Source organism: Microchirus variegatus, assembly GCF_963457635.1.
Source record: "Microchirus variegatus genome assembly, chromosome: 1".
Lineage (NCBI taxonomy): Eukaryota > Metazoa > Chordata > Actinopteri > Pleuronectiformes > Soleidae > Microchirus > Microchirus variegatus.
In genome coordinates, this window is record NC_139802.1 from 17915762 (window position 1) to 17928379 (window position 12618).

General features: G+C 41.1%; 1 protein-coding gene across 1 annotated transcript in view; it reads left to right on the forward strand.

Moving 5' to 3' along the window:
• Window positions 1-12618, forward strand: part of adgrb1a (adhesion G protein-coupled receptor B1a) — a gene marked incomplete at both ends in the record, with an annotated part of 90596 nt that overhangs the window by 13594 nt on the left and 64384 nt on the right. The window contains 2 exons of the mRNA XM_083891155.1: window positions 10568-10726; window positions 11462-11566. Of these exons, the coding sequence (XP_083747281.1) occupies window positions 10568-10726; window positions 11462-11566 (264 nt within the window). The remainder of the gene's footprint in view (window positions 1-10567; window positions 10727-11461; window positions 11567-12618) is intronic.

Here is a 12618-nt window from a genome sequence, read left to right on the forward strand (position 1 = left end):
TTTTTGAAGTGTGGTGGAGTCAGCACTGACTACGCTTTGCATGCTCCCTGCTTAAAGCTGAAGTATTTGTCACTTCCTGCACCAAAGTCCGGAGAAAAACAGCCACATACAGCATTAGTTGATTTATTATATATATTATTCAAATGGGTTATTTTGTGATTTTGGTCTCCATAAGCTAAACATACTGGTTTTCTCTATGGAATTTAGTGCAGGAGAGTGACGGGTTTACAGACTTTTCTTGCAGATAACCTCAGCTATTCAATCCTCCTGAGACATTGCTGCCCCACAGCAGTGCTGTTTACTTCTTGGTTGAAATAGTTCTGAACATTTTCTAGGAAGTGATCCTTAATTGTCTGCATAATTAGTTTTCAATAAAGCTGCAGGACCTTTTGACAAAAGCGAACAGAAGCGACGTTGACTCACTCTGCCTGATGCCAAAATCAAATGTGCCCATTTCCTTCCACAAGACAAACAAGGGAATACTCTGTGCTTGTTTTTTTTTCCATTTTTCAGTTTAAGGACATTTTATTCAAGCCATTGAAAAATAAAACAGTTTATTCAACGATTGGAAGCTGAACTCAAATAAAAAAACAAACAAACTGAAAAGACCATTGTGTGTCACAGGGAACACTTAATTTGTTTCACTCAAACAAAATCAAAACTTGAACACCTTTCTCGGATTTAATAAAGTGGTCTCCATTTAGTGTCGGCGGATCACTTTGTGCCATTAAAATGTTCAAATGTTCTTTTTATAAGAATCAACATGTAGTTATATACTGTGATGCAGGCAAAGGCCTTTCTTCTCAAACACAGTCAGTCATTTTCAGCTCACCATTTTTAGTCTACTCAGACACATATATTCCATCATAGGCTTTTATATGTAGAACCATATTTGGCTCTGGATGCTGATTTTTAAAACAGTCTAATGAATTCAGTGGCTTTAGCTGTAGTACAATCTGAGAAGAGACATTTCAACACCTCATAAATTAAAGAGAAGTTTGAACGTGGTCCAAGTTATTTGTTGATTCTGATGTGTGACAACGCCACATTTATAACTTCTTTGTATATTCATATATGCAATGTTCCCAGCATTTAGTTTACCAGTCATATTAAATAAAGAAAAAATAAGGCCATTTGTGGTAATGATGTTGAAGGTGGAAGTGGGTCACACAATGCTCACAATGTGCTGCACTGACGGCTGATTCCTTACAAAGAGAAAGCATTTTCAAATCTGACATTGCGTGAATGATTAGCTCAACGTGAGTGTGTCAGGTTCTAATTAGCTGAGACCAAGAATGAGTTGGTGGAGCTCACTTGCAGCAACCATGTTCTTGTTACTTAGGAGGCATTTATGGGCCTTCACTTAAGCTTCATTTGTCAATCAACCTTTGTGTGAAAGTGTAGGAAAAGGCAAAGGCAAATTCATCGGTCGAGCTCATTATTTTTAAACAGAGATGCACAGAAATAAAGGAGCGCAAAGAATCGCACATAAAAATTAAAATTTAAAGAGTCTAAGAGCATAAAAAAGTCAGTGAAGAATGATTCGGAACAAATAAAAACGCTGCAAAGCAACAGGATGAAAGTTTAAAATGTTCATTATAATAATTGCACAATGTCATTAGCATTTAAATGGCTGGAAGAGAAGTAAGCAAAGTAAAAGAAAATCAAAGATGCACAGAAATGCGGCAAGAAAAGAGTTCCCACTCTGTGGAAAGTTTCCTTTACATACAGCAGCTACACTCTTAATATATAAAGTGTTAAGTAGAACCATATGAGGTTCTTCAGCTTGTCCTCATAGGAGAACCCTTTTTGGCTCCAGGTAGAACCTTATTATAAAGGTTCCACCAGGACCCTTTTAAAACCCTTTATTCAGGAAAGTGGTTTCAAAGGGTTTTGTGGATCAAAATGGTTCTAACTGGAACCATTAGTGTTACCAAGAACCCTTGAAAAACCATTTCTTCGGGAAAGGGTTTTTCAGAAGCAAATGGTTCCAGGTAGAACATCAGCCTTTGTGAAAGGACCCTTTTGGAACCCTTATTTCTAAGTGTGTACCAACATTGCGACATCAATGTCATCCGTCCACATCTGTGGGACACGGACGCATGTGGCCATGCGCATACAGGCATGTGTAAATAATATCTGACGATGCACAAAATTAATTTTGCAAGCGTATTTATAGACGTGCCCACCAGGGTGGAGGTGGGAATAGAGAACGCTGATCTCCGTATGTACAGCCGTATGTAATTCATCCACGCTGACCTACGAGGCTCTTCCTCCGTGGCCGACGAGGATGAAACCCTCCACATCCTCCTCTCTTTTTCTCTCTTTCTCTCACTCCGTGTCTCCGTGTGAGTCACAACGTAGTCACCATCCCACACTGTGTGGGGAGATAAGGGCTTTTGATGTACGAGAGTGTTATAAAGCGTAGGAAGAGTAAACCACATTGCTTAGAGATCTCAGTGTGTTTGTGTGTGTGTGTGTGTGTGTGTGTGTGTGTGTGTGTGTGTGTGTGTGTGTGTGTGTGTGTGTGTGTGTGTGTGTGTGTGTGTGTGTGTGTGTGTGTGTGTGTGTGTTTGTGTGTGTCTGTTTGCATGCCCGCTTTTTGTATGCGAGCCAACGGATCTGAGGTTAGTGATCCCTGTACACCTCTGAATATATTTCATATACATTAGCATGGTGCATGGGTTTAAATGGAGCCGTTAAATGCACTCCCAAAGTAACTTGGAGGAACTCGGGAAGAAAAACAATGACGCATTCAGCAGCTACCGAGTGAATGAAGAAGCTGCAGAGAGCTAGGGACACACCAGAGCACAGCGGGGGCGAGTTTCAGACTTAATAGCCATGTGGGAGAAGGGTGAGGGGGTGGGGAATCCACTCAAGTCCATGGAGGAAATAGACGCGGAGGCTCCGGCAGTTCCCATAGGAACAATTCCAGCACGATGCCCACATCAGGGGCACCAGGAGGAAGTAAACCTGTAAACAACATCCAGCTGAAGTTAAAGTACTTCTCAGCAGCTCTCTGAGGCTCTGTAACTGCAGTGGAAATCAACAGAGGAAAGCAAAAAACTGAGGCTCAACTCGCAGCCTGTGTGGGGAGACTTTCAAATATAACTTCACTGAGTTGTTTAACAATACAAACAAGCATTTGGAGTTGTGCGGCCACACACGCGATTGCTGTCTGAGCGTGCGCTGTATCAACAAGTCATCCCCACTGAAGATGGATGAGTGTCAAGGAGGACAAAGCAAAGAGAGAAAAAAAAAAATCCTTATTTCGGTGAGCTGCCTGTCAATCTGGAGAGAAAAGTAAGAAAAACATCTGATTCCTGAGCTAAAAGACCTTTTGAGTCTTCTCTTATCGTTCCCTCTGAAATGGAGCATCCATCTTCGGAATTGAAATGTCTCGTTGGCTGACCCACACCTGAAACCAAGGAGCTGCCCACATGATGTGTATTTATAGACAATGGATTCAGGCAGACTTTTAGAGATGGTGCTGCTGTGGAAGGTGAAGGGTGTAATGGTTTGTGTGCCATGCCTGATAAGGTTAAAGACAGAATTACACCACTTTCACAATCTGCTAGTGTGTTAAATTTCGCTTTGGATTTTTATTTTTTTTTGCAACATTATTTCGACTGAAAGTTGTTGCAGATGTTTAAATGAAACAGTTTTACTTGATACTTGGCACAAATATAATTATGGGTGGGACAACATATTAATACTATAATATGACGCGATCATGGAAATAGACGGACAAATAAGCAAATAGATAGACAAAGACCACACAATCCTCATGCTGGGTTAAAAGCCAAGGAGTAAACTTGGGTTTTTAAAAGTGAGATTTAAACGTTTCCAGGATGACGGCCTGTTGGACAAGGAGAAGCTGATCTGTAGACAGTGCCATCGAGGCCAAGCCATTCAAGCACTTAAAAACAAAGACTAAAATTTTAAAATTAATTCTAAAATCTACTAGTAATAGTGGTGCATATCATAAGCCTTTGAAATGTGGGGACTGTGTTATATTGTGCAAGCGTACTGAGTGAGATGAGACATCCGCCAAGTGTCTTTATGGTCATACAATGCACTTGCAATTTGACATTGTGTCTTTAATTGTTTCTACAAGGACGTCCATTGTGTTTTAAATTTCGGTACTAGGTTTTTTTTTATGGAGAAGTTGTTAATGCTATGTGAGGAAAACAATTATCTTTTCTTTGCCCTTTTGTGCCGAATCTTAATTACATTCATAACCAGGAAAAATAAATTATTATCATCACCCTCATTTCCTCATTTCGGTATCGCAAAACTGTTAAACGACTGCACCGACATGCACCTTTGTAGACGTATAGAAATAATAATGTGGTTTTGTTTCAGAGAATGTGTTATCTTATGTAACATAATTAAGAAAGAAACTTCCCACAGTTGTGTGGGAAAAGCATAATTTTTTTAAGAGGCTGCTAATACGTCGGTGCCCAATATAAATATCTTAATTTAAACACCACATTTCCCCTGCCAAACGCTACATACTGATTTTATATTATCGTCTTGCAATGTATTGATATCACAGAATCACTGTGTGTCATATGGACATTTGTGAGTAGGCTGCCATTCTTCCAAAGCAAGCAGGCCTCTATAGATCATTTGTTCCTGCTAGTATAGAACTGCTGAAGGTCTGTGGGGTTGTATGTATTGATTATGTTGCGTTTTGATGTTTGGCTGTTAATGTTGTGAGTCACTGTTCTCCTGTAATTGTTTGTCTCATGTAAACCATCAAATGGCATGTACAGAAGGACATGCAGAGGCATTGGCAAACCATTCAAATGAAACCACTTCATATATCCAGCAAATGTAAGAATACATACGCAGGGTCGTGTTGCTACTTTGATGTTAAGTGTCCGCACAGGCTATGTTTAAAAATGCATCAATCCTACTCCTATAGAATATGCCCGTCAACCACACTCCCCCAGATTTTTTTTGGGTGCCCTCAAAACAGAGAAGTTGAAAAATGCTGATGCTCCACATTTGTTTTACAACTGTATTGAAGTAGACATGGGCAGATATGGAGACGTTCAGAAAAGATGACGCAGATGGCCTCATTCAGTTACCTGATTGGTTCTCATCAGCCGTGACTGAACTGTGAACACAAAAAAGCTCCGCGATAACATGTACATTCAGCCTGGTAAAAATAATTCTTGTTCTTTTCACTATTGTGGGTTTTCATGAGTAATACTTCCTGTTTATGGCAACACAGGCATTCACAGTTCGCCTGAATGGTCATGTGACGTATGTTTTTTTAGGCGTATTAGTACTGTAGTGGAGACAATTTTTAAGATAAAACATTGAACTATGGATGTCGCCACAATGGTCCAGGGTTTGCACGATCATCATGAAGTACAACAAAAAATGAGGAAAATATCAACCTCTTCAGCACCAGAAAAACAGAATATACCATGTGTAGCCCTTGCCTTTTTACTTTGCATACTTTACTGAGCACAGATACCTATATGTACAAAGCAAACTCTGACATGATTTATTATATTTTCATAGCTTTTGACGATCAAAGATATCCGTCCATAGCCCTCACAGCAGTCCTTGACCACTCTTGTTACTGTGGATGCAGCAGACCCAGAGAAGTGAGGACTCCCTGAATGACTTATAGATTATTGTGCAAACTATAGAGCATGCAAACAAATAGAGGACTGTAATGGTAATGGACTGTATAAAACCAGGCAGCAGAACTCCATGTTCTTTAGAGTTGTTGAAACAGTTAATCAATTATTCGATTGACATTTAGGTCGTTAGCTCAGGTAAATGTATACCATGCAACTTCTTGAATGTGAAAAATGAAAATAATAAAATTAAAAAAGTTTGAACAAAACCTATGGGAAATATAAAGTTGGCTAAACTGATCCATGCAACAATTATTTAGTGGTGGTAGCTTAGTGTTGTTGAATGCTTTTTTTTAATATTGCAAATGACCTGGTACATGTAGGGGAGCTGGTTAACTGCTCTGCGATTCCACTTCAAAAAAGAAATGATCAATGCGATGCAGTCGCTTTGAATTGCCGTCTTATTTCTTGTCTGTTTGTCAGTTTGTTTATCTGTTTATCCGTCCATGAGCTGAATACACGCTGTGAGGAATATGCTACATTTGTACTGTTAACACAAACCCATAATATGTTAAATTGGCAGTACATTTATTTCCTGTTTGATGTATTCAACAGCACATTCAAACCAAACACGCCACTGTGACTATTTTCTGCGACAAGTGGAAATAAAAAGGAAAAAAAAAAAGAAAAAGAAAATGCAATAGTCTCTTATGAGCGATATGCACGCTTTGCCATAAGCCTGTGTTTTGTCACCACTCTTTTCATTTTCCACTCTCCTCTTATCTGACCCAACATTATTTTTTTTCTCCCTCTTTCTGTTTCCGTCTCCCTTCATCTGCCTCTGTCCTCCTCCCCCCCTCGACTCTCCTCTCTCTTTTCACTGCCTGTTATCTCCACTCTGCAGTTGACTGCTTCTGTCCTCTGGGTGTCAGCACTTGCCTTATCCTTCATTCAGCCATACACGGCCATGTATGAGGCAGTCGCCCCATTACTGTCTGCATTTTATGCTCCCCCCCCAAACACACATTCACAGATAGAGAGGGAGAGGACTTACACTGACCATAACCAGTTAAACCCTGACCTCAACCAAAACCAGAGAAATCTCAGAAGAGAGGTTCTGCCTCAGTAGGACCAGGTTCTCCATGAGGACTACTGATCCTGTACACATGCACACACACACACACACACGCTCATGTTATTCAATCATTCTGCAGTAACTCTATCTATAATGGTGTGTGTGTGTAAAATAAACTTCCTGAAAGTCACCTTTGCCTCTTCTCCCATTTGGAGCAGCGAGTTGAGTGGATGGGCGTCTCCTATTACAACTCCAGTTTCTCAGAATCACACACACACACAATACAATAAAGATTCACATGTACCCAAAGTAATTGAAGAGTGTGACTGTGTGTGTGTGTGAAGGTCAGTGTGAAACAGGGATTTTGGAAGGTGGAGAGATGATGAGTTTAAGGATTACCGAGGTGACTTGAAGTCTGCAGCAGAACCTGCTACAGAGGGTGCTCTGACAAAAGACCCCCTCTGAATTATTGAGAACATAATGAAATGTCCTTGCAGAGGGAGGAAGACAACACTGTGTCACACTCCTCCCACTTCTCCCCTCCACTCTAAGTCTGATGATTGGGCAGGAAAGGGGAAAAAAAGAAGTAGTCCTTTTATTTCCCCTGTAAAAGAATTAATCTTATCTGTAAATGGACCCTCCCCCCTCTCTTTCCTACCCCCTTTGCCACTGCATTCATTTGACAGGAGCTTCTGTCCTTTGCTCCAAACTGCAGTTAATCTACCTCTGTATTGGAAAAAAGCATATTTGTTCACAATAAACCCTGCATGATTCAGAGTAGTGGCTGAAGGTTATTCTGTGGGACCTGGTTCAGTTTAGACCCCAAAACAGAGACGTGGAAGACAGAGATGCGTTTGGTTTGCTTTCTGAGTGACTTCCTGTGTAGAAGAGTGTGACTTGAAGGTCAAGGTAGATACTGGAGGCACTGAGAAGTCATCCTGATTTCTCTGACACAGGTTTTTTTCATTCACAGTTGTCTCTATTACACATGTAACTCAGCTTAAGTAATGGGAAAACATCAATGTACGTCCCCTCTTTCACTCTCTTTTTCTTTGCTAAAGCGATTTTGATTTTTATATACAGCCAAGTTTGCATGATCACCTCATCATGATCATTAAACACCTTTCCAAGCTCATTCATGTTGTTTTAATGGCTCCATGGATGCAATCTGAACACATGACCTCCATTTGTTTTGTCCCACAAATGTCATCCATAATTAAATTAAAACTATGCAAGACAAGGACACTGCCCTACATGTGTATAAGAAAATAACCAGGAAGGCCACACAGACTCTTTGGTCAAAACAAAAAAGTAGTTTTTTGAATGTTCAAGATCCACCTATTTAGTCTATTGCTTCCATGTAGTCCATCTACTTCCGGTTAATACTCCGGCGCTTGTGCCGATCACAGCAGATATAGGGCTAAAGGCAGGGTGCATCTTGGACAGGCGGCCAGTCATTCACAGGGCCACATGGAGAGAAACAACTGTGTGAACCCAAGAAAACCCAAGCCCACATTTGGAGAACATGCAAAGTTGCTTCCATGTAGCGATTTTCAATATATATTGTAAGAATAGAAGCATTTCATGTGTCGTTGTAAGAGACAAGCGGCAATGAACAACTTACAGACTTATAGTTTATATACATGGGTGCTAGTCACTTCACCACCATGCGGTTGAATCATTTTAATTGACTTTATTAATATTTTATTTGATCATTCTAGCATTGATTGTAGGTGTTTAGCCTGTTTCCACCGAATTATGTGTTGCACTCAACTGTGCACAGGAACTTTCCAGGGTGTGCCCCGCCTATCAACCTATGTCAGCTGAGATAGGCACAGCACAGCAGGATAAATCGATAAATAATGGATGTGCACGTCTGGCTTGTTTTCTGCCTTTTTCTCGACAGAGCTCCCCCTTGTGTTTATCCTCACTGTCATAAAAAACTCACAACGCCATGGAGCCATGTCCATGCCGAATCACCCACCGAAAACCAACCATTAACGGACATCGTTCATAAAAACGGTCGAGCGAACGCCTTTACAACAATAGCAAACATCAAGAATCCAGTCAGTCAGTATCCAGTTTGCATGCTTCTGTGTTTTTCTATTCTCACCATTCGGAAAATGCCGGTTCCATGTGTGGACCAATTGTTGTCTTGATCTTATAGTCGGTATGTTCTTAGAGAGTGTGTGTAGTGCTGTAAATTTGCAAGGCTGGCAGCATGAGTGAAGACAGCTCCCAATCTCTCCAAGACATTTAGCCAACACGGTGACTCTGAAACTGTTACATTAGGGCAGAAATGTGTGGAGACCACACTGGAAAATGAACAAAGGGTAAACAAGAGGGGTGAAGTGCAAAAGGTCAACAGTGAACACTCCATAGGGACCATGTAAAAGCTGTGGCGACCTACGTTTAAGTGGACTCCTCTTGACAGTGCCCTCCCTCATCTCAGCAATCACCCCAAAGGAAATTGATTTGCGAGTAATTAACGACGTGTGTGTCTGGATGTTGGCCAACTTCATGTTCTATTCATGCAGATTAATACATATTTGTCGTCGCCTGTGGGGGCTGAAAGGCAGCTGTCTGTGCCATTAAACATTCATGAGTGTGCAGGATGCAGGGAGAAAGAGCCATTGAGCGGCTCTTTACTCGCTCTTCATATCAGCACACATCTTAATGGAGCGCATTAAATCAGAATGGTCAAACAGGGAATTTTGGCAGTGACAGTGGCATTCATCACACCTGTTTTAAAGGATAAATCTCCCCTCGGATCCTCTTTCTTTCTTTGAAACAGCCTGTTGTGCGAGTTGTGTGGCAGCGTACGTTTTGGTGTTTACTCGTTGTTGTCTTTTTTTTTTTTTTTTACCTCTGTTACACTGTGCATCTGCAAATAGGGACTTCCTGTGTCTATGTCTTCTTTGACAAATCAAAGCATTCACATGTGTATCCGTGTTTCCCTTGACTGACTTTTGTCGTTCGTGCAGACTTGGTGCACAGCCATGCAATTACACATTTCCTGGCTTCCTCGAGCCTGTAATGTGCTTATGTATATGGCACTGTTTTGTTTCATAAGAACTTTCCCTGTATTAAAGCAGTATTTGCATGCTTTTCAACAGCTCATGGTGTAGTAGCAGTGGTGGGGGTGAGGGGTGTGTTGCATTTGATTATTATAGTTTAGTTTTTAATACTATATTTGAAAGGTATTAATCAGTCAACAGAAACCAAAGGAAAACAGTCGTTCAGAAGTTTTCGGACTGCAGCAATTAAGTGATTAATTACAGTTAATATTAACTGCACACTAAATAAATTGATAACTATGTTATCAATCAATTGTGCCTTTCTAAGATACTTTTGTGAGCGTTGTTTAGTTTGGCTTTGTACTCTCTGACTGAGTTGTAGCTGCTGTACTTGTGTGAGAATCCCTCTCAGTCTGAGTTGGATAAGAAGGATTTCCATGTCCATCCAAATTCAAATAGTGTTTCCCTATGCTCTGACTGTTTCTGTCTCAGGGTGTTTTTTAGAAAAAGGCTTATCGGATGCTCAATTTTTGTAGAGAACAACTTCTCTCTGTTTTTTAGCCATGCTGCTTTATTGCCTGCTAAAAAAGAAGAACTCCTAGTATTACCTAATACGGGTAGAAGGACATACTATACAACCAAACAGAGAGCTAGAATGTGCTATAAAGTGAGAAAGTTTGGTTGGCAGCCCACAGTCTAATGCTAACACTACAATATTTTTGTGGAGTTCATGAGACCAATAAATTGTAGGAGCCAGCCGTTTGTTCTGGATGCATATAAAAACTTCTCTGCGATTCTTTTCAGTTCACCTCAACCCCCTTGATGTCATGTGGTTTGAACCGCTCTGATATTGTGTGCATTATGTGTGTCCATAGGTGGCTGGAGTGTGTGGGGTCTGTGGGCAGAGTGTAGCAGCGATTGCGGAGGCGGTATTCAAACCAGGACCAGGACCTGCCAATCGCCTCCGGAGGAGTCGTACTTATGTGAGGGTGTGGTGGAGGAGGGCCGACCGTGCAACTCGCAGGCCTGCACTGGTGAGCTGCATGTTCTCTGTGTGTGTGTGTGTGTGTGTGTGTGTGTGTGTGTGCGTGGGTGGGTGTTTGTGTGCATTTGTGCTTACAATACATCCATTTCTGTCGGAGAGTGCTTTGAGCGCGTGGTGTGTTTTCAAGTTAACGCGGCTATGTTTGTTTCTTTAATCTTTCCTTTCTGACATCGGAGTCATCTGCTTGTGTATCCATCCTCTCTGTAAGTCAGTGTTCTGACTTAAAAAGTGCATGTTGGAAAAGGGACTTTGATTGATGGAAAATAACAATGGCATGGTCAGCCATTTTTAAGACCATGCATGAACAGTATGTCCAAATCCAAACACCCACAAATGGCTCAAGGGACACAGACAATCAACATTTGAACACTATAATGTTGACGCAATGGTTCCATTAAAATATTTCACAGGATAACTCTTTCTATTTTTGTAGAACTCGGTGTGTTAAATAGCTCAAACTACAGATTGTCACTAGTTTTTTAAGTACAAACTTAAAGCTGGTCAACATTCACAGTAGTAACACAACACTTGTAGCACATCAACACCAATGGCACATCAGAAGTCCCAAGTTTGGCTGATGCTGTTTTGGGTGACCAATCACGTCACGGTTGTGTCCCAACTATAAGCCAATGATTAAGGAGCTCTGGTTGCTAACCCAACCCCCCATCCCCAACCCCTAACCCCCCCACCCCTTCACCTCCTGGCCTTGCCTTACCCCATTTAGGCAAAGGTCGCCATCTCTCTCGCAGCCAGTCGCTTCGGTCAGTGGACAGCCGCAAGCGCGATGATGTAGACAAGCCCCGGGCCGGACAGCAGAGCCCTCAGACAGGTAAGACAACAGGACGCAGCGGGATCCCATGCATCAGTCACAGAAATAGCTTGGGTGACCACAACACTTGTGCAGTATAAACAAAATGACTTATACAACACACACATCTATCAAACTCTCCCAATGTGTAGTACCTTGTCTGCAATGGACTAATTCCAACATGGACGCTGACTGAACATAGTAAAGTCATATTTTATGTGAGGTCATAACAGGATACTGTGCCCTGTCTGGAAACATTATATCTAATGGAGTCCTCCCTCTCTGTTGTACTGATACTCCACCCAGAACCAGTGGTAGCAAGCACTCAACCCTTTGGAAGCTGAAAGAAAATGTTTGGTTTTTTTCGACAAATTGGGACAATGATTGTTTGCTTCTTTATTTTTCCAGACTTGACAAAAGTCTCTGGAAAAACAAAGTTTCATATCTGTATGGCAAGTATGGAGCTGTTGACAAGATGACCTCTGCCTTGCTTAAGAAAAAGCTTAAACATAGCAACAATCCTGGTTCCTAAAGTCCAAAAATACACCTACCAAAAAGCATGGTACCATGCGGAAGGTCATTTTTATTTTATTTTTAACTCGTCGCTTGGCTCCAGCTCCATGCTAAATGAACAGAAAAGTAAAAGTTTCCATCTTGGGAAAAAAGGTGAACAAGTGCATTCCCCAAAATGTTGATTTATTACTTCATAGGGTGGCTGTGTGACCTTTGAATCGCCTCTTGACAGAGATATACGGCTGTGATCACCCTAGATTCATGTCTGTTTTACTTGAATCATTTGTGATATTAGATGTGAGATAGCTGACAGCAATATTTGAAGCCATTTTTACATTTTTATTTTGTCTAAGTGAAACGTTTTAGTCAATTGGAAGTTGTGTGGGAGTGGGAGATATTCAGACAAAGACCAGTTTGAGACCAAACTTAGATAGGATGTTAACTAGTTGCTTTTACTTGCATGTCTTCATGTAAGGCAAATGTGCCACTAACGGCACACTGAGAAGTTACAGTTACAGTTAAAGACAAGTAGATCATGTCGCAGTACATGATGATGGTGA